Here is a 22,873-nt window from a genome sequence, read left to right as displayed (position 1 = left end):
ACTTTGCACTTGCTCACATTAAACGTCATCTGTCATTTAGACGCCCAGTCTCCCAAGGTCCTCTTGTAATTTTTCACAATCCCTCTTGCGATTTAACAACTTTGAATAACTCTGTGTCGTCAGCAAATTTAATTACCTCACTAGTTACTCCCATCTCTAGATCATTTATAAATATGTTAAAAAGCTGCGGTCCCAGCACAGACCCCTGGGGAACCCCACTAACTACAGTTCTCCATTGAGAATACTGACCATTTATCCCTACTCTCTGTTTTCTATCTTTTAACCAGTTTTTAATCCACAATAGGACACTACCTGCTATCCCATGACTCTCCAATTTCTTCTGGAATCTTTCATGAGGTACTTTGTCAAACGCCTTTTGAAAATCCAGATACACAATATCGACCGGCTCACCTTTATCCACGTTTGTTCAAAGGAATGTAAAAGATTGGCGAGGCAAGATTTCTCTTCACTAAATCCATTTTGGCTTGTCTCACTAATCCATGCTTTTGAATATGCTCTGTAATTTTGTTCTTTATAATAGTCTCTACCATTTTTCCCAGCACTGACGTCAGGCTCACCGGTCTATAATTTCACGGATCTCCTCTGGAACTTGTTTTTAAAAAAATCTTCCGGTACCACGTTCAATTTTAAAGATAAATTACATATTACTAACAATAGTTACGCAAGTTCATTTTTCATTTCTATCAGTATTCTGGGATAAATGCCACCTGGTCCAGGAGATTTGCTACTCTTCAATTTGTCAAATTGCCCCATTACATCCTCCAGGTTTATAGAGATTTCATTCAGTTTCTCCAACTCGTCAGCTTTGAATACCATTTCTGGCACCGATATCTCTCCCAAATCTTCCTCGGTGAAGACTACTACTACTACTTAGCATTTCTATAGCGCTACAAGGCGTATGCAGCGCTGCACAAACATAGAAGAAAGACAGTCCCTACTCAAAGAGCTTACAATCTAATAGACAAAAAATAAAGTAAGCAAATCAAATCAATTAATGTGAACGGGAAGGAAGAGAGGAGGGTAGGTGGAGGCGAGTGGTTACGAGTCAAAAGCAATGTTAAAGAGGTGGGCTTTCAGTCTAGATTTAGAGGTGGCCAAGGACGTAGGGGCTCAGGAAGTTTATTCCAGGCGTAGGGTGCAGCGAGACAAAAGGCGCGAAGTCTGGAGTTGGCAGTAGAGGAGAAGGGAACAGATAAGAAGGATTTATCCATGGAGCGGAGTGCACGGGAAGGGGTGTAGGGAAGGATGAGTCTGGAGAGATACTGGGGAGCAGCAGAGTGAGTACATTTATATGTTTGTAGAAGAAGTTTGAACAGGATGCGAAAACGGATAGGGAGCCAGTGAAGCGACTTGAGGAGAGGGGTAGTATGAGTAAAGTGACCCTGGCGGAAGACGAGACGGGCAGCAGAGTTTTGAACCGACTGGAGAGAGGAGAGGTGACTAAGTGGGAGGCCAGCAAGAAGCAGATTGCAGTAGTCTAAACGAGAGGTGACAAGGGTGTGGATGAGGGTTTTGGTAGAGTGCTCGGAAAGAAAGGGGCGGATTTTACGGATGTTGTAAAGAAAGAAACGACAGGTCTTGGCAATCTGCTGGATATGAGCAGAGAAGGAGAGAGACGAGTCAAAGATGACCCCAAAGTTTCGAGCTGAGAAGACAGGGAGAATGAGAGAGCCATCAACAGAAATAGAAAACGGGGAGAGTGGGGAGGTGGGTTTGGGGGGGAAAATGAGAAGCTCGGTTTTGGTCATATTTAATTTCAGGTGGCATTGAGACATCCAGACAGCAATGTCAGACAAGCACGCTGAAACTTTGGTTTGGATGCAAGGTGAGATATCAGGGGTAGAAAGGTAGATTTGGGAGACATCAGCATAGAGATGGTAGGAAAAGCCATGGGATGAGATTAATGAACCAAGGGAAGAAGTGTAGATAGAAAAGAGGAGGGGACCAAAAACAGAACCCTGAGGTACGCCGACAGGCAGAGGGATAGAAGTAGAAGAGGATCCACCAGAGTGAACACTAAAGGTGCGGAGGGAGAGGTAGGAAGAGAACCAGGAAAGGACAGAGCCCTGGAATCCAAGTGAGGACAGGGTATCAAGAAGTATGCTGTGATCGACAGTGTCAAAAGCAGCGGAAAGATCAAGAAGAATGAGGATGGAATATTGACCTCTGAATTTAGCCAGTAATAGGTCATTGGAGACTTTAGTAAGCGCAGTTTTGGTTGAGTGGAGAGGGCGAAAACCAGATTGTAGTGGGTCAAGAATAGCATGTGAGGAGAGAAAATCAAGGCAGCGGCGGTGAACAGCACGCTCAAGTAATTTGGAGAGAAAAAGGAAGGAGGGCGATGGGTCGGTAATTAGAGGGACAAGTAGGGTCGAGTGAAGGCTTCTTAAGGAGAGGTGTGATCACAGCATATTTAAAGGCAGCAGGGACAGTCGCAGTGGAAAGTGAGAGGTTGAGAATGTGACAGATAAAAGGAATAAGACCAGGAAAGATGGCATTAAGAAGGTGGGTGGGAATGGGATCAGAGGAACAGGTGGTACATTTTGAGGAAGAAAGGAGAAGTGTAGTTTCCTCAATAGTAACTTCAGAAAAGGAGGAAAGGGAATGAGGGAAAGGAGAGAGAGGAGAACGGACTAGTGGAGGGAGAGGTGGTGATGTAGAGAACGCAAGGTCCTGGATTCTGATGTCATTCTGACGTCAGTTCCTTTTTCCACGAAGGCGGGACTAAGGGAACAAACTCATCATGAAGCGAACAGGGAAGGCTAGAAATGGGCAGCAGGGCTTTAAATAACGTGGCGCTTTTCAACGGAGGTAATAGAAAAAGATGGATGGGAGCGGGAGGGGAGGATGGGGGCAACGGAGAATTGCTGGGCATGGAGGGGTAGAGGGGGGCAGGGGAGAGAAGAGAATTGCTGGGAATGGGGGGCAGGGGAGAGAAGAGAATTGCTGGGCATGGGGGGCAGGGGAGAGAAGAGAATTGCTGGGCATGGGGGGCAGGGGAGAGAAGAGAATTGCTGGGCATGGGGGGCAGGGGAGAGAAGAGAATTGCTGGGCATGGAGGGCAGGGGAGAGAAGAGAATTGCTGGGCATGGAGGGCAGGGGAGAGAAGAGAATTGCTGGGCATGGATGGGTAGAGGGGGGCAGGGGAGAGACGAGAATTGCTGGGCATGAATGGATAGAGCGAGGCAGGGGAGAGAAGAGAATTGCTGGGCATGAATGGACAGAGGGGGCAGGGGAGAGAGGAGAGTTTCAGGACATGGATGGAGGGGAGGGAAGGGAGAGAGAAGAAATGCTGGACATGGAGGGAAGATAGAGGAAGGAGATTAGATGAGGGAAAAGGAAGTGAGGAGAAAAAATGCACATGGATTGAGAAAATAGGCAGAAGCTGGATCCACTGTACAGTCAAGTCTGCGGAGGACCAGAAGTGAAGAAGAAAGGAGGAAAGAAAAGAAATAAATGGAAAGGAAGCCCTGGAAACGGAGTCAAGGGAACAGATAGAGAGCAGCAGAATCAGATACTGGGCCAGCATGATCAGAGAAACAAAGTCACCAGACAACAAAGGTAGAAAAAAATAATTTTATTTTCATTATAGTGTTTGGAATATGTCCACTTTGAGAATCAGGTGTTGAACGTTAAAAGTTTATATTTATTTATTTACTTATTTATGGCATTTTATCCCATATTAAACATGAATTAGATTGGAACCTGGGATCATTTAATTTTTTTTTTCCTGGAGAGAGTAATGGAATCCCCCCCCCCCCTGCTATAACCAGCTCTGCAATTTTGGGGGGCGCAGAGGTGGATGGGGGGGGGGGGGCGCCGAGGTGGACCGGGGAGAGAGCCTGTTAAAAATTTACCAGCACACCACTGTTTAAACCCCAATCTTTAAGTTCCCAAAGCACAAAGCAAAATAGTGTTCACTTACCAGAGAAATGTCCTCTTCTCTCAGAACTTCTCATAAAGCATAATCACAGTATAATCACAGACATTGTATATGTCTGTGATTATACTGTGCTGATTTGATCAGATTTAGATCTGATAGGTACAGCAACTTATATATCATTGCTCCTTATATAGAGTCTGCCTTTTGAGCCATACAATTTTGTCTTGTTTTTATAACTGTTCAGCGATATACAGCTTTTTTTTCTTTTGTTTTCACTCCAAGGGGCACACCCCATGAGTGGCCTCCAACTCAAAAAAGGTTGAGAACTGTTTCAAAAATAAGATTTTTCCACATATACATTCCTGGTTGTTAGTGCAGGATGTCAACTGAATGGTTTTAGCAGAATTCAATTACAGAAATATTGTGGCAATATCTGATAATTCACAGGGCACATACTGAAAGAATCAATTGTATTACTGTGATCAGTTGCTCAAAAATATGAGAAACTGTATTTAAAAGTAAGCATTGAAATGTAAGCAATAAAACATTGCAAAAAGCAAGTTCCAGAAGATAGCCAAGCTTTTACATATGCTTTTCAAATAATTCCATGAAAAACAACACTTTTGCTAACACGCTTCCATCATGTCATATGCTCAACAGGAAACTGAAAAAATAATCAAGGAAATACAAGTTTTCAGTTGCAAAATTCACATAAAAAGAATCATAAAACATATAGAACAAAATTCACACAGTAAAGAAGCAGGTCCTGTTTGGAGGACAGTGAATAGCCACTGAAAAGGCTTCAATCACTGTTGTGCAAACCTGTTGCTGCCAAAAGGGACTTGCCCAGCTCATCCCGGAAAATCTTACTGCTTTAGATCAGACTTTCCGGAGCTGCCTCCTCTTTCTTACACCAAAACCTTGTGGACTTTTCTGCTACTTCCATGATAAAGAACTAAGGAGGGAATATGGCTTTTAAAAGAAAGGGCAAAATTATGTAGTTTATTTTCTACTGTCTCAGTCAGGCACACATTTTCCATATAATTGATGCTGCAGCTGAAAAATCATAGTTATGTTATTTGCTTCCTTCACATTCCTGAAATTTAGCCAAGTATTTTTGCAATGCCTTACTCAGCTTACGTCAGCTAAACTGTCAGACAGCAGTCATAGATATTTACAAAACTTAGCATTAGAAATCATGACACTATGTGGTTCAGTATAAGTTATAGCACTCATATTAAGTATGCAAATCACAAACAGCTAGGATACAAATATTCATGTAGTTCATTAATTTAATAATTGAATTTGAAAAGCACAAAGAATCAACTCCATTAGGCATTCGCTACACAAAATCTCAACTTTGTATCTCTAGTAATAATATTTCATGCCTTTATTTATGCAGCAGTTACCTCAACTTGGTAGAAGAACAGCAGAAAACAAGCCAGAACTCCTACAAGACAGTGCAATATTACCAGCAAGAAAGTGCATGAAATGAAAGACATGATATGTACCCGACAGAACTAGCCTGATATGAATATATACAAATTATTAGGAATTACAAAGAGGATTATATACTAATGAACGTTATTGCTAACATATACTATAAGCCAGAATTCATATATGCATTAATGATCACTTATGTTGTAAGACAAAATGTGGTTTTATAGAACAGGGAGAGGGCAGGGAAATCAGCCCCAAAGGATTGCTGCCCGTAGCATCCCCCAGACTCAAGTCTATGCTTCACTGGAAATCTGGGCTTACAGTCTTCCCAGGAAAGGTCTACTCAGCCCACTTGTGGTTACTGCACCAGGCCAGATGTCTGCACCGTCTGCTGAGAAGCAGAATGCAACACCAGCCTTCTGGAAGGGGAGTTAATTAAGGTCTGAGCTATTTTTCTCTGTCTCCATCTGCCAGCAGGGGGACATAACCCAGTCGTCTGGACCAGTCTGACATGGACAATAAGGAAATCAAATATTAAAATAAAGCACACATCCATAGGTGGTGTGGCATAAATGTTACAGCATAAGATCTCAAATCTCTAGGCTCTTCTAGCTGTACTACTGGATTTCTTCATAAAACTCTGGGCAACTGAAATTACTACCTTTTCCCTCAATTTACCCAAATATAACTATGCTGGGTTACAACCATATTTTCTCTTTCTTCTCTGGCTCAGAAGATATTTAAAAATTAATGTGCTTCAACATGCATTTGAAATGCTGCACTGCAGTACATTCAAAGGGATTGCAAACAAGTAAAAGACATGATGAAAATGGAAAAAAAAAAAAAAAAGCTTTCTACAGGCATAAAATAACCCCCTACAGAGGATTATTTTACAACTGACCGCACCCAGGAAAAGTATATGCATACTCTTCAATTCAGAAACTTTACAGGATTTTCAAAATTAAAGTATGCATATATATCCACTGAGAATTAGCCTAGGAAAAATATACACATGCAAACACACAAATTTATATACACTAATTGAGCAGATACTTTTTCTGATTAAAAATAAAATCATGTAAATTTCAAAATGTAAAATATATGTCCAATTCCAAACCCTACCCTGTCCTGCCCCACCCTCAGCAATATGTTCCCAAACAGCATGAAAAAATGAATGCAAACAAACTACCATATTCTCTCTAATAATCAGCCAAGATATTATTAGAAACACTAGATTTTCTAGGGTGGGCTATTATGGGAGGCACTTCAATTTTTAGGAAGCCTGAAATTGGTGACCCAAAACAAAGACAGCCAACAGACTGCTGAAGTGTTCAACCATTTTTAATTGTTGAAATAAATATGTGAAACAATATTGTATTGTTATTATAGTCTAACCATGCTTTTTTATTATTTAAGCTAAGTAACTGGAGAAAGAGGGGATTGAAGCTGAGACCAGACAGATTCATTTGTATCTGGGTTTCCTGTGTGAGAACAGACTTACTATGGAGATGCAGCAGTCTCTGAAGCTTGTAAAATTGCTGGACTGCCTTGGACAAAGTATTTGGGACCCGATGATCAAAGGTAAATGCGAGCATTAGAGGCCACTACCGCCTGCATTTACCAGCATGGCATGATCAGAGAGTCTGGTGCGAGTGTGCCAGGGAATACCACAGAGCTCATTTAAATTATATTCCGCCCATATAATCAGAGCACTGCACTCTGACTTTATGGGCAGAATAGCAGCTTAATCCAATACCAGCTCACAGCTGGTGTTAGGGTTAAGGCGAATTCACTCCCCATCTATGCCAGTCAGCCTGGGCTGCCACCGTCAGTCCTGGGGGTTCAGTGGAACCCAGGATCCCCTCAAAGGCAAGGCCCTAGTGGCCTAGTGCCCCCCCCCAAGCCTCCACACCCTCCCAGACACCGACATGGGGGGGGGGGGGGGCTGGAGGTCCAGTGGACTTCCAGCTCCCATAATTCTCCCGCAATAGAAAAGAGGGCTGGAGGTCTAGCAGCCCTGAACCCTTCTCCCCATACCTTAGATGCTGGAGGAGGGAATAGCACTCCCTCCCCTCCTTCCAGCACTGCCTCTAAAATGGTGGTGCCCTGCCCAGGCTTCTATACATTCCCTTATGTGGCATGGATATCCCACCTAATGAATACCATTTTGGGGACGGCGCTGGAAGGAGAAAGGAATGCTACTCCCTCCTCCGGCATCTAAGGTACAGGGGGATGTTTCAGGGCCGCTAGACCACCAGGGGAGGGGTGCGATACACCACTAGGTGTGGGCTGGAAGTCCAGTGACCCCCAGCCCTCTTTTCTGTTGGGGGGGGGGCTAGAGGTCCACCGGACCTCCTGCCCTCCCCCCCCCCCCCCTTGAATGTTTGACAGGTCCGGCCTTTCTTTTGACAGCCCAGACCTGACAAACAGGAGCAGGAGGATTGTACCCGAGTGCATACCCAGACACAATCCTCCCGTACTTTCCCCTGATGATCAATGCTAATAACACGCCTAAATTTGCATGTTATTAGCGATGTTCATTGGGGAGTTAATGCTCTGTGCTGTTCTGGTGCTGTTTCAGAACAGTGCAAGGAATTGATCGTTGTATTACAGTTAAATATGTATTTGTATTAAAGTTAAATTTGCATCACTTTGAGCAGGAAAAACAGAGGTAAATTGTACTGCAGGACTAAGAAATGACATGTTTGTATTGTTATCCTGACTGGATTTCTGCCATGTGGGAGGGAGATTCCCTCTGTAAGAGGGGGAGATTTGTGTTTCAGGGAAGCTTTAGAGGCCAACTTCACAGTAGCATTACTGACAGCAGGGTCACTGTGGGTTTGTTTACTTACAGCTGACAGAGCAGGTCTCTTTTTTCCTCTCTGTTTATCTGCACTGGGTTTGCTCAATGGGGCCTGATGCTCAAACCTCCTGCGCTACTCCGAATACTGCTGTAAAAATATCGCCAGAACAGCACAGAAGAAAAATGCTCAACGCTAATGAGATGCAAATATAGATGCATTCATAGTGTACAGCATTAGGGAGTTCGGCATGAGGACTGTGCTTTGGCACAGGAGGATTGTTGTTGGCGCATGCGCTGAAGAATTCCATGGTAAGCTCGACTCTGGTGTGCATATGCCTGGTACAACCCAAACGTAAGCCCACATTGGCATCTGTTTTCTGCAGCCTAAGTATAATTTTTTTTTTTTAGCTTTGATGCTTATATTTAGACGCAGGAAAAAGAAGTCAATGTGTGCTTTCACTTGGGTCTGCTATTTCTCACGACCAGCGTTTAAGGGCTTGGAGGGGCTTCCATCTACTTCCAAAAGCAATCAACATCAGCAGATTTTGCAGAAAGAATCATGAGAAATCATCTCTTCCAACATCCTAACACCTGCTCCAACCTGGCGTTATTTTTTGCAGTGGTAAGGCAGTTTGGTTTCAGGCGCTCTTTTCTGTGGATTGGGGAGGAATACAATATTACCTCATTTACATGAGCTTGACTATATTTACATGCTGTCTGCGCTAATGCCTGGTGCGCTCGTTTCCCACACTAGGTCCCTCTAAACATTCTGCGCAGATAAATGCGGGCACTAGTGCGGCGCTAATGGACTCTAGTGCCCGCATTTACTTTTGAACATTGGGGTCTGGATCACTGCTACCTCATGGTTCTGCTGGGCAGAAGTCAAGCAGAATAAGAGAAAAGACTGTGGCTTGCTAAGCAACAGTAATATTTGATTTTAAACTTTCTGGCAGTCTCTTGTGCTCAGAGTTGAAGGGAGGACTGAAGAGGAAGCTGTAGGCAGAAGAAAAAACAAACAAACAAACCTGAGGTGCTGTGAGGAGAGCTACTTGACAGGGCTGAAGACAAAAAGGGCTGAAGGGGTACCAAAGTATTTCTCTCCTCTACTCTTCACCTGCCCAGAATGACCAAACATTTCTTACCTCTTCTCAGGGTTATGGCTGGGGATGGGTGATTATTGGGGAATAAAATTTTGCATGTTAGACTCAATTTAAAAGGTTTTCCAGCCCTGAAAATTGGGGGGGGGGGGGGGGGGGGGGGGGGGAATTACGGTATAAACATACGTTTACCAGCCTATATAGGAAGCAATTTTATAAAACCGTATTTCCACAGGTAGAGAGTACTGATTTACATGTGGACACAACTTTGAAAATTAATCTCATAATACATTTTTTTTCCTTCTTCCCTGAAACACAATGAAACTGGGAAATTGATTGTTAGCACAAAACAAACATTACCTTCACTGCAGCAGTCACAGCGGCAGTTGCTGCTAAATTTATACCCTGCTTTCCAAAGTTAACCATAGTCTCATAACCCCGCTCCTTGGCTTGCACAATATAATCATCAATCTCCTGTAAAGGTAAAATTGTAATCGAAAATTTAAGAACTACACAAATATTCACATATAAATTTGTTTAAAACAAAAACTGAAAAATAACCAATGATCTTAGTCATGTGCAATTTTTTAAATTAACATTTCATTAATCAACATATTCTGATTCACCTCACAGAAAGTTTCTTAAATTATGCCCTAGAGCTAACTTTAGGGATGACATTTTTCTTAAAATATAGCGAATGATACATACCTGTAGCAGGTGTTCTCCGAGGACAGCAGGCTGATTGTTCTCACAACTGGGTTGACGTCCACGGCAGCCCCCACCGACCGGAAGAAAGCTTTGCAGGCGGTCCCGCACGCAGGGCACGCCCACCGCGCATGCGCGGCCGTCTTCCCACCCGTGCGCGACCGTTCCCGCTCAGTTGAATGACAAGCAAAGGAATGAGTAAAATGCAACTCCAAAGGGGAGGAGGGAGGCTAGGTGAGAACAATCAGCCTGCTGTCCTCGGAGAACACCTGCTACAGGTATGTATCATTCGCTTTCTCTGAGGACAAGCAGGCTGCTTGTTCTCACGACTGGGGTATCCCTAGCTCTCAGGCTCACTCAAAACAAGAACCCAAGTCAACTGAACCTCGCAACGGCGAGGGCATAACAGAAATTGACCTACGAAGAACAACTAACAGAGTGCAGCCTGAACAGAATAAATCGGGTCCTGGAGGGTGGAGTTGGATTTACACCCCAAACAGATTCTGCAGCACAGACTGCCCGAACCGACTGTCGCGTCAGGTATCCTGCTGGAGGCAGTAATGTGATGTGAATGTGTGGACCGATGACCACGTCACAGCTTTGCAAATCTCTTCAATAGTGGCTGACTTCAAGTGGGCCACCGACGCTGCCATGGCTCTAACACTATGAGCCGTGACATGACCCTCAAGAGCCAGCCCAGCCTGGGCGTAAGTGAAGGAAATGCAATCTGCTAGCCAATTGGAGATGGTGCATTTCCCGACAGCGACCCCCTTCCTATCGGGGTCGAAAAAAATAAACAACTGGGCGGACTGTCTGTGGGGCTGTGTCCGCTCCAGATAGAAGGCCAACGCTCGCTTGCAGTCCAATGTGTGCAACTGACGTTCAGCAGGGCAGGTATGCAGTCTGGGAAAGAATGTTGGCAAGACAATTGACTGGTTAAGATGGAACTCCGACACCACCTTTGGCAGGAACTTAGGTTGAGTGCGGAGTACTACTCTGTTATGATGAAATTTGGTATAAGGAGCATGAGCTACCAGGGCATGCAGTTCACTGACTATGAGCTGAAGTAACTGCCACCAAGAAAATGACCTTCCAGGTCAAGTACTTCAGATGGCAAGAATTCAGTGGCTCAAAAGGAGGCTTTATCAGCTGGGTGAGGACGACGTTGAGATCCCATGACACTGCAGGAGGCTTGACAGGGGGCCTTGACAAAAGCAAGCCTCTCATGAATCGAACGACTAAAGGCTCGATCCAGAGATGGCTTTACCCTCTACACAATAATGGTAAGCACTAATCGCACTAAGGTGATTCCTTACTGAGTTGGTCTTGAGACCAGACTCTGATAAGTGCAGAAGGTATTCAAGCAGGTTCTGTGCAGGACAAGAACGAGGTTCTATGGCCTTGCTCTCACACCAAACGACAAACCTCCTCCACTTGAAAAAGTAACTCTTTTTAGTGGAATCCTTTCTAGAGGCAAGCAAGACACGGGAGACACCCTCAGACAAACCCAACGAAGCAAAATCTACGCCCTCAACATCCAGGCCGTGAGAGCCAGACACTGAAGGTTGGGGTGCAGAAGCGCTCCGTCGTTCTGCGAAATGAGAGTCGGAAAACACTCCAATCTCCACAGTTCTTCGGAGGACAACTCCAGAAGTAGAGGGAACCAGATCTGACGGGGCCAAAAAGGCGCTATCAGAATCATGGTGCCGTGGTCTTGCTTGAGCTTCAGCAAGGTCTTCCCCACCAAAGGTATGGGAAGATAAGCATGCAGGAGGCCGGTCCCCCAATGGAGGAGAAAGGCATCCGACACCAGTCTGCCGTGCGCCTGTAGTCTGGAACAGAATAGAAACAGCTTGTGGTTGGTATGAGAGGCAAAAAGGTCCACCGAGGGGGTGCCCCACTCTCGGAAGATCTTGCGTACCACTCTGGAATGGAGCGACCACGCGTGCGGTTGCATGACTCTGCTCAGCCTGTCGGCCAGACTGTTGTTTACGCCTGCCAGGTATGTGGCTTGGAGAAGCATGCCAAACTGGCAAGCCCAACGCCATATCCTGACGGCTTCCTGACACAGGGGGCGAGATCCGGTGCCCCTCTGTTTGTTGATGTAATACATTGCAACCTGATTGTCTGTCCGAATTTGGATGATTTGGTAGGACAGCCGATCCCTGAAGGCCTTCAGTGCGTTCCAGACCGCTCAGAGCTCCAGGAGGCTGATCTGAAGATCTTGTTCCTGGAGGGACCACACTCCCTGGGTGTGGAGCCCATCGACATGAGCTCCTCATCCCAGGCGAGATGCATCCGTCGTCAGCACCTTCGTGGGCTGCGGAATTTGGAATGGACGTCCCAGGGTCAAATTGGTCCAAATCGTCCAACAGTGCAGCGAATTGCGGCAACTGATGGACAGGCGGATGACATCTTCTAGATTCCCAGTGGCTTGGCACCACTGGGAAGCTAGGGTCCATTGAGCAGATCTCATGTGAAGGCGAGCCATGGGAGTCACATGAACCATAGAGGCCATATGGCCCAGGAGTCTCAACATCTGCCGAGCTGTGACCTGCTGAGACGCTCTGGTCTGGGAAGTGAGGGACAGGAGATTCTGCGCCCTCGCTTTGGGAAGAAAGGCCTGAGCCATCTGAGAATTCAGCAGAGCTCCTATGAATTCCAGAGATTGGACTGGCTGGAGATGGGACTTCGGGTAATTTATCACAAACCCCAGCAGCTCCAGAAGGTGAATAGTGCACTGCATGGACCGAAGAGCTCCTGCCTCTGAGGTGCTCTTGACCAGCCAATCGTCAAGATACGGGAACACGTGCACCCCCAGCTTGCATAGATACGCCGCAACCACCACAAGACACTTCGTGAACACCCATGGTGCAGAGGCGAGCCCAAAGGGCAGCACACAATACTGAAAGTGCCGTGTCCCCAGACGGAATCGGAGATACTGTCTGTGAGCTGGCAGTATCGGGATATGAGTGTAAGCGTCCTTTAAATCCAGGGAACATAGCCAATCGTCTTTCTGAATCATGGGTAGAAGGGTGCCCAAGGAAAGCATCCTGAACTTTTCTCGGACCAGATATTTGTTCTCAGGTCTAGGATGGGGCGCATCCCCCCTGTTTTCTTTTCCACAAGGAAGTACCTGGAATAGAATCCCTGCCCTTCCTGCCCGGGTGGCACGGGCTCGACCGCATTGGCGCTGAGAAGGGCGGAGAGTTCCTCTGCAAGTACCTGCTTGTGATGGGAGCTGAAGGATTGGGCTCCCGGTGGGCAATTTGGCAGAGTGGAAATCAAATTCAGGGTGTATCCGCACCGCAATATTTGGAGAACCCACTGGTCGGAGGTTATAAGAGGCCACCTTTGGTGAAAAACTTTCAACCTCCCCCCGACTGGCAGGTCGTCCGGTACGGATACTTTGATGGCGGCTATGTTCCCATGGATCCAGTCAAAAGCCCGTCCCCTGCTTTTGCTGTGGATGCGCAGGGGGCTGCTTAGGCGCACGCTGACGACGGGAACAAGCATGCTGGGACTGTCCCTGTGCCTGAGGCCTTCGGGCCGACTGGGTGTACCTACGCTTGCTGTAGGCATAGGGTGCAGCCTGCCGGGCCCGGGAAAAACGTCCACCTGCAGAGGTGGATGCTGAAGGCGCCCGGTGGGAGAGCTTGTCGAGAGCGGTTTCCCGCTGGTGTAGTTGGTCCACCAACTGCTCGACCTTCTCGCCAAAAATGTTATCCCCCCGGCAAGGGACATCCGCCAGCCGCTGCTGGGTGTAGTTGTCCAGGTCAGAGGCACGCAGCCATGAGAGTCTGCGCATCACTATACCTTGGGCCGCAGCTCGAGATGCCACATCACAGGTGTCAGATACCCCTGGACAGGAACTTTCTGCACGCCTTCAGCTGCCTGACCACCTCCTGAAAAGGCCTGGACTGCTCCGGAGGGAGCTTGTCGACCAGGTCCGCCAGTTGCCTCACATTGTTCCACATGTGGATGCTCGTGTAGAGCTGGTATGATTGGATGCGGGTCATGAGCATGGAAGATTGGTAGGCCTTCCTCCCAAACGAGTCCAGAGTGCGAGACTCCCGCCCAGGGGGCGCCGAGGTGGTATCCCTCGAACTTCGTGCTCTCTTGACAGCAGAGTCCACGACCGCCGAGTCATGAGGCAATTGAGGCCGCATCAACTCTGGGTCCGAGTGGATCCTGTATTGGGACTCCGCTTTCTTGGGGATGGTGGGATTAGATAGTGGCTTCAACCAGTTCCGAAGCAGCGTCTCCTTAAGGGCATTGTGCAACGGTACCGTGGAAGACTCTCTAGGTGGTGATGGATAGTCGAGGACTTCGAGCATCTCCATCCTCGGCTCATCCACAGTAACCACGGGAAAGGGAATGCAGATGGACATATCCCTGACAAAAGAGGCAAAGGAGAGGGTCTCAGGAGGCGAGAGCTTCCTCTCCGGTGAAGGAGTAGGGTCAGAGGGAATGCCCACAGACTCCTCTGAGGAGAAATATCTGGGGTCCTCCTCCTCCCCCCACGAGGCCTCCTCCTCGGTGTCGGACATGAGCTCTCTCATCTCAGACCTCAACCGGGCCTGTCTCGACTGCGAGTTACCACGTCCTCGATGATGGCGTCGAGTGGTAGACTCCCGCGCCGGCGGGGACGAAGCTCCCTCCATCGACATCGACGGGGACTCCACCTGCGTGGCGGTCAAAACCGGGGCCGCAAGCGGCGTCGGAGGCCTCAGCATCGGGCCAAAGCCCATCAGCGCCTCCATCAACGGCGCCGGGGGCGCAAGCACCCCCGGTGCCGGCAGAGCCTGGCACATCAGCCCTTCCAGGATCCCGGGAAGGTTGGCTCGGAGGCACTCGTCAAGGCCCGCTGTCAGGAAAGGCAGAGGGGCCGGTGTGGGTGCCGGAGCCGGAAGCTGCTCGGGTCCAGGAGACGGTACCGAGGTACCCGCGGACTGACGCAGCGACACCTCTTCGACAGAGGGGGAACGCTCCTCCCGGCACTGCCACTTCCTGGGCGTCGAGTCGTCCCTCAAAGTACCGGAGCTAGCAGTCCCGTGCGCCGTGGGCGACCGATGACGGTGCTTCTTTGCTTTCTTTCGATGCCCGTCATCAGCGCTCGGCGGAAGAGACGAGGAGGAGGTGGAGCCCCCCCGGCCTCGAGGAATCGGATCCAACAGGGTTCGGTCCTGATGGTCCTGGGCAGAGGGAGTGGCCGGGGCAGACTGCCCGCGCGGCCGCTCACCCCCGCCGTCACCGGCAGGCCGGCGGGCCAAAGGTACCTGTACTCCTGGGGTCGGTGCCAGAGTCGGCGCCGACTACGTCGACATCGGTACCGAAGACCAGCCGTCGACGTTGAAGGGCAGGCGCAAGTTCCAAAAAGACGGTCCCACAGACCTTGCCTCGCCACCTGTGTCTGCTTCCTTAAGCCGAGACACAAGGTGCACGTCTTGGAATTATGCTCCGGGCCAAGGCACTGGAGACACCAAGCGTGGGTATCGGTCTGCGAGATCTGCCGGCCGAACCAACCACACTTTTTGAATGCACTCGGGACCTTCGAGGACATCGACGTAAAAATCGCGTCGGCGAAGTCAAAATTGGCGATGGTGGTGGTGAAAAGCACACCCGAAAAGAAGAAACGACTGCGCGGCCACAAGGCCGCGACGAAGCACCCTCGCAGCTAAAAACGACGAGGACAACTCTTTTTTCTTTTTTTTCTTTTTTTTTAAAATAACACGCAAACGCGTACGTTTAACAAAGAAAAACCGCGGCTAGGCTGCAATCCGGTTTCCGGGGTTGACTAAGAGAGAGACGGGAACACGTCTCTCTCCAGCGCGGAATAGAAAAAAACTGCGCGGGAACGGTCGCGCACGGGCAGGAAGACGGCCGCGCATGCACGGTGGGCGTGCCCTGCGTGCGAGACCGCCCGCGAAGTTTCTTCCGGTTGGTGGGGGCTGCCGTGGACGTCAACCCAGTCGTGAGAACAAGCAGCCTGCTTGTCCTCGGAGAACCTAGGAGATACTTAATTTTCAAAGTAAGGACTATGTTTTTTTTTTTATCCTATACGATTTGGGTAATTTTTCAGAGTATGAGAACAGCTAGTTAATAAAGAAGGTGTTAATAGTCAGTAGGTTTGCTAATCACAAGGTTGGGTGGGTAATAAAATTATATTTGGGTCAATAATTTACCATTAGAGCTACTTATTTTTCTTTTCTTATATAGCAAAGATACTTACCTGTAGCAGATGTTCTCTGAGGACAGCAGGCTGCTTATTCCCACATCTGAGCAACATCATCTGATAGACCCAGGTGCAGACGCTGACTAGCAAGTAATGTAGACGTTTCTAGCAGCATCCCACTGTGCATGTGCTTGTGCCTTCCTGCACGCAGTGTTGAGCGCGGGTCCTCCAGTCAAGTCAAAAAGCAAAAAGACAGCATATAACTAAATTCAACACCTAGGGGAGGTAGGAGGGTATTTAAGAATCTAGGAATACCTAGCTACCAGGCTCACCGAAAACAAGAAAGCTAGAATAATCAAGTCTCGAAACATCAAGATCAAAACTTCAATCAACCTGAAGCTAGATATATATTAGCAATGTAAGTGTAGCCCGAAACAGTATAAAATAGGATGTAGAAGGGTGCAATTGGATACTAGACACCAAACAAATTCTGCAGAACTGTCTGACCGAACCAACTGTCACATTGGGTATACTGATCAAGATAGTAGTGGGATGTAAATGGGTGAACTGAAGACCACATTGCAGTCCTGCAAATCTCCTCTATGAAGGCTGATCTCACACAGGCTACCAATGCAGCCATGGCTCTGACATTGTGAGCAGTGACATGACCCTCAAGAGTCAGCCCAACCTGCACATAAGCAAAGGAGACAGACATGGGGAACCAACTGCTTGCCCTGGGATTTGTGGCATGTATTGTTGCCATGATTTGGGTTTCTGCCAGGTACTTTTTGTTGGCACTTGCGCTGAAGAATTTTGTGTTAAGCTCGGCTCTGGTGTGCCTAACTTGGCCACTGTTTGGAAACAGAATACTGAGCTAGATGGACCGTTAGTCTGACCCAGTATGGCTACTCTTATGTTCTTAGATGCAATCTACTATCCAATTTGAAAGTGTGCATTTGCCGATAGCCACCCCTATTCTGTTGGAGTCTAAAAGAAGAAAAAATCAGGGTGGACTGCCTATGGGCTTGAGTCCACTCCAGGTAGAAGGCTAAGGCTCGCATGCAGTCTAAAGTATACAGTACACTTTCAACCAGGACGGGCATGAGGTTTTGGGAAAAATGTTAGTAGAACAATTAAATGGTTAAGATGGAACCCCGACATTACCTTATGAAGGAACTTAGGGTGCATGCAGAAAACTACCCTGTTGTGATGAAACTTAGAATACAGAGAATGAGCTACCAGGGCCTGGAGCTCACTGACTGTGAGCTAAAGTGACCACCACCAGAAACACAGGCCAAAAACTTCAGATGACAGGAATTGAACCTTTCATCAGCTGGGTGAGGACTGTTGAGATCTCACCACATATTGGAAGATTTGTTAGGGGGGCTTTGCTAGCAAACAAACTCTCATGAAGCAAACAACTAAAGGCTGTACAGAGATGGACTTGCCTCCCACATGGTGATAAGTGCCAACTGCACTGAGATGAACCCTTACAGAATTGATTTTTAAACCAGACAGGTGCAGGAGGTACTCAAGTAGTTTTTGTGTAGGGCAAGAGAAGGGATCCAAGGCCTTGTCCTCACACCAGACAGAAAACCTCCTCTTGTCCTCACACCAGACGGTAAACCTCCTCCACATCTCTTGGCACAATCTTTCCTGGAAGCCAGAAAGACAAGGAAGACAGCCTCAGGCAATCCCAAGGGTTCTAGTTCTATGCCCTCAACATCATCTAAGTCGTGAAGGCCAGAGATTTGAGGCTGGGATGCAGAAGGGAACCCTCGTTCTGCTGAAAAGGGACGGAGAACAGTCCAATCTCCACGGATCTTCACAGAACAACTCCAGAAGAGGAGGGAAACAGATCTGCGATCAGAAGCATGGTTTCCTAGTCTTGCTTGAGTTTCAGTAAAGTCTTCTCTATGAGAGGTATGAGAGGATACAAATACAACAGCCCTTGTTCCCAATGCAGGAGAAAGGCATCTGACCCTAGTTTGCCATGTGACTCAAACCTGGAGCAGAACTTAAGAACTCTGTTGCTCAGATGAGTGGTGAAAAGATCCACCGAGGGGGTGACCCACACTCAGAAGATCTTCCGGGCTATGCCAATATTGAGAGCACTTGTGTGATTGCAATATCCTACTCAGTCTGTCTGCCAGGCAGTTGCTCTTGCCAGGCAGGTAAGTGGCACAGAGGTATATATTGTGAAGCAGAGCCCACTGCCACATATCGATCACTTCCTGATACAAGGTGTAAGAACCCGTACACCCCTGCTTGTCAACATAAAACATTGCAACCTGGTTATCTGTTTGAATGTGAACAATTTGGTTCTGGAGCCAATCTCTGAAAGCCTTCACAGTGTTCCAAATGGCCTGGAGCTTGATAAGATTGATGTGGAACTGGACGTATCCATTGTCAACACCTTTCAAGTTAGGGGAATTTGGAATGGACATCCCGGGGTCAAATTGGACCCGATGGTCCACCAGAGAAAGGTGTGGGCCAGCTCCGAGGAAATGCTAATGACATCTGCTAGGTTCCCAGTTCCTGAGACCACTGAGAAGCTAAGGTCCACTGGGCCACTCAAGTGGAGCCATGCCATGGGAGTGACATGGACTGTTGAGGCCATGTGTCCCATCAATCTCAACATTTGCCAAGCTGAAACCTGTTGGCTGCTGTGGACCTGCAAGGCAAGCGTTACTAAGGTATTCGCTCTCACCTGAGGAAGGAGGGCTCAAGTCTGCACTGTATGGAGCAAGGCTATGTATTCCAATCGTCAAACTGGATGTAGCTGGGAGTTGGGGTAGTTGATGATAAACCCCAGAAGCTTCAGCACCTGAATAGTTAAGCAAATGGACTCCTTCCGGAGATGTACACTTGACCAGCCAATCATCCAGGTACGGAAACACATACACCCCCAGTCTGTGTAGAAACGCTGCGACTACTGCCAGACACTTGGTAAATGCTCTGGGGGCAGATGCCAGGGCAAATGGCAGAACATGATACAGGAAGTGGTATTTCCCCACACAAAATCTGAGATACTTCCTGTGATGTGGAAGTAACAAAATGTGAGAATAGGCATCCTTTAAGTCCAGAAAGCATAGCCAGTCGTTTTCCTGAATTAGAGGAAAAAGGCTGCCAGGGAAATCATCCTGAACTTTTCCTAATCAGAAATTTGTTCAAAGCCCTTAGGTCTAGAATGGGCCGGAATCCCCATTTTTCTGATCACAAGGAATAGAATCCCTTCCCTTCTTCCCCTGGTAGCACGGGTTCGACCATTCAGGCCTGTAGAATGGTGGCGATCTCTACACATACCTGCTTGTGCCGAGAGCTGATAAAAGACACTCATGGTGGGCAATTTGGTAGTTTTTGATGCCTATTCAGTGCATACCCGAGACAAACTATTTGAAAAGCCCACCGGTCAGCAGTTACAAGGGGCATTTTGTGTTGGTAAAAAGTGAGTCTTCCTCTGAATGGTAAGCCGTCCGAGACGGATACTCATTGAGTGGCTATGCTCTGCTGGCCCAGTCAAAAGCCTGTGCCCTGCTTTGACTGGGGAGGCGGCTGGGACTTCTGAGGATGGGGCTGGCAAGGCCTGGAAAACTGGACCTGAGTCACCTGAGCAGAATAAGCAGGAGGCTACGCCTTTGCGAGTAATAGGGTACTTGTGATCTGGATTGGCCACTGTTAGAACCAGGATGCTGGGCTTAATGGACCTTCGGTCTGTCACTGTATGGCAATACTTATGCACGGTCGCTACCTAGGCCCGCTGGAAAATCTTCTTGTTGGAGAAGATGCAGATGGAGGATGCCGAGACAGAGTGTGGATAGTATCTGTATGTTTCCTAATGAGGTCAGCAACCTCGTCCACCTTCTCTCCAATCAAATTCCTTCAGCACGACATGTCTGCCAATCTCTCTTGAACTGCTGGTTCAAGAGTCTGTATAGAGCTGTTTGGTTTTTCAGATCAGTCAGCTTTGTATAACATTCCTTTTTTTTATTTAGTAGGGCAATTAGCTTGCTTGTGTCTTGGTTTTCTCACAGACTATAGACAGGCTTGCTTAACCCTCGTAAGGGGCTATAAACTTTAACAAGTGTCTGTTTGTGTCAAACAGGTTTAAACACAATATAGGGACATTTTCAGTGAAGGACCATAAAGAGTGATAGGTAAAGAGGACAAAGGGCAAATGATGAATATTTAAGAAAAATACCAAAGAAACAATTATATGAAGGTGACCTTAGAGGTTAGAGTTGAATACCAGATAGGTAAGAGAGAAAATATAAGGCATTAAGTGATTGGAGAAACTAAGCTTCAGTAGTCTGACAGCTTCCAAAGGGAAAACACAGAGAGACAGATTGGTTACAATAAAAATTCTTTTATCCCAGTATTACAGAAAATTGAATTCTTATTTATATCAGTCCAAATTTCAGTATAAGGAAAATAAAATCAATTATTTACTCTAATAAATTTTAGCATTATTATAAAAGAGACAAACTGAACTCAAGTGTTTTCCCTTTGCCAGAAAGGCTTGCATTTTTCTAGTCTTTTCTGTTCAGCTTTCTTTTAGAGGCAAGAAGGGAGTGCCCTACAAACAAGACACACAGCCAAGAGAGACTGTGCATCTCCACACCCATTCCAGAGAGTCTGGACACAACATCAAAAGTATCCTAGGTGCCCCTGACCAGATAATGCCTACAATCCATCTGCTTGTTGGCCAGCTGAAACTCTGCAAACTACTTTGAAGGGGGAGAGAGTCCGCCAGAGTCAGTGTACTATTCACCAGAGACTCCAAGTAAAGGTTCATGTAGCGCTGGTAAGAATGGATGAGGGCAACAAGCATTGAGGCCTGAAAAGTCTTTTTCCCAAATGAATCCAAGATTCTGGCCTCTTGTCCTGGGGACATCGAGGCATGAAACCAAGAACTTTGGCCCGTTTGAGAGTGGATTCAACCACCACGGAGTGGTGAGGCAACTGTGTCCTCTCAAATCCGGAAGCCTTCTGTATACTATAATGCATATCTACCTTCCAGGTGCAACCTGCACTGTGAAGGGAGACTCCCAGTTCTTCGTCCTTAAGGATAGGGTGCAATGGAACAGTTACCCCTTCCTTAGGAGGAGACATACAGCCCAGGACAGACATTTCCACCCTAGGCTCCTCCTCCTCCAACTCCAACTTTGGGATGGCCGCAGCCATCTAGCTCACAAATCCGGTGAAACAGCGCCTTTGGTGGAGAAGAAAGATCAGATGGTATACCACATGACTCCTCCTCTGAGAAGTAATCTGGATCCTCATCTGACTCCCAAGAGCGGTTCCAATCAGACTCTTCTGCATACTCGGAGGCAGCTGAACGAGTCTGCACCGACCTCGGCCTGGTGGAGCAAGGTCCGTGCCCCAAAGAGCCCCAAGGTACAGCCCTACTCCCAGATTCTGGGGACACTTCCTCCCCTGATGTTGAAAGCGGTACTGTATGTCCAGATGTCAACACCCTTTGAGGAGCCTGCATTGATGATCTGGACACCGGCACCGATGGAGCCCCGGAGAGGGCCTGGGGCTGTTCCGCTGGTGGCGAAAGCGCCCTCGATGCCTGAGCGGGAAGCCCATGCAGTAACTGCACCAGCTCCTCTTGGAACATGCTCCAGAACCACTCAAAGATGGGCATCAGCAAAGGCATGAGAGCTGGGGAAGAGGCGCTGGTGCAGAACTGGTGGAGGGGACCAGGTCGCTTGATGACTTGCTCACCGGCATCTCTTCTAAGGAGAGGTAGAGCTCCTCCCGGCAATTATCGGACATCAGAGGATCCAATGTCCCAGTACTCCTGGTACCATGCATTGAGCAGACCAGTGCTTATGCTTCTTGGGCTTCCCTCGATGCATAGAACCTCGATCTCCCAGTGCCCATGGGGAGGCTGCCAAACCCATGCACGTCATCAGTGTTGAGTCCGATGCTGACCGGTCCTGGGGCCTGCTATCAGCACCCGGTGTTGAGACAGGTGGAGACCACCTCGATGCTGGTGCACTCCCAGTGGACGCTGAGTGATGGAGGTCGATGCCGCTGGTGCTGAAATCGATGTTACGGCCTTCGAGAAATGAAAAAGTTGTTCTCTTTGAGCCAGTCGCACCCACTGATTTCTCACCTGCATTTTTAAACAGAGATCACAATCAGAGGGGACATGATCTGGGTCAAAGCACCAAGAGTGTGGGTCTGTGGCAGAATTCATCCATTTACATTGGGCGCACCTCTTAAGTCACTGGGGGTCTTCTGTGATATCAAAAAAAAAATCCCAGCCAAATTAAACTCCTCAATCTTGAACTCTCAAAAAGGGTCAGCATTCAAATTGAGGTTGAGACTGTGGCCTAAACCAGACAGCCACACCCAAAAAACAAAGAAAACATAAAGGCCGAAAAAACCCTAAGAAATAAAAGGGGCTTGATTAAAATCAAATGAGAAAAATTAGGATCAAAATAAAGAAGAATAAACCCGCTCGCGAAGGCACCGCAAAAATCAGTACAGAACAAGGAGAAAACACATGAACACGTCCTCTCAGCTCCACAGAAAAAACAAGATTGAAGGACCCACGCTCACGCGTCAGGCGGGAAGGCACCAAGCGCATGTTTGGTGGGATGCTCCTAGACAGCATCTGCACTGGGATCCGTCAGATGACATCACCCAGATGTGAGAATAAGGCGGCCTGCTTGTCCTTGGATAATATTTCTTCATTGTAACTCTTCCACCCCCCACCCCCCCCCCCCCCCCCCCCC

General features: G+C 47.7%; 1 protein-coding gene across 1 annotated transcript in view; it reads right to left on the bottom strand.

Moving 5' to 3' along the window:
- The window catches only part of REEP3 (receptor accessory protein 3), a 203,091-nt gene that overhangs the window by 38,917 nt on the left and 141,301 nt on the right, over positions 1-22,873 (bottom strand). The window contains exon 5 of the mRNA XM_030203126.1: positions 9,605-9,718. Within this exon, the coding sequence (XP_030058986.1) occupies positions 9,605-9,718 (114 nt within the window). The remainder of the gene's footprint in view (positions 1-9,604; positions 9,719-22,873) is intronic.

This window comes from Microcaecilia unicolor, chromosome 5 (genome assembly GCF_901765095.1).
Source record: "Microcaecilia unicolor chromosome 5, aMicUni1.1, whole genome shotgun sequence".
NCBI classification, from domain to species: Eukaryota; Metazoa; Chordata; class Amphibia; order Gymnophiona; family Siphonopidae; genus Microcaecilia; species Microcaecilia unicolor.
Note: the sequence above shows the minus strand (reverse complement) of the source record. Positions and strands in the feature narration are given on the sequence as shown.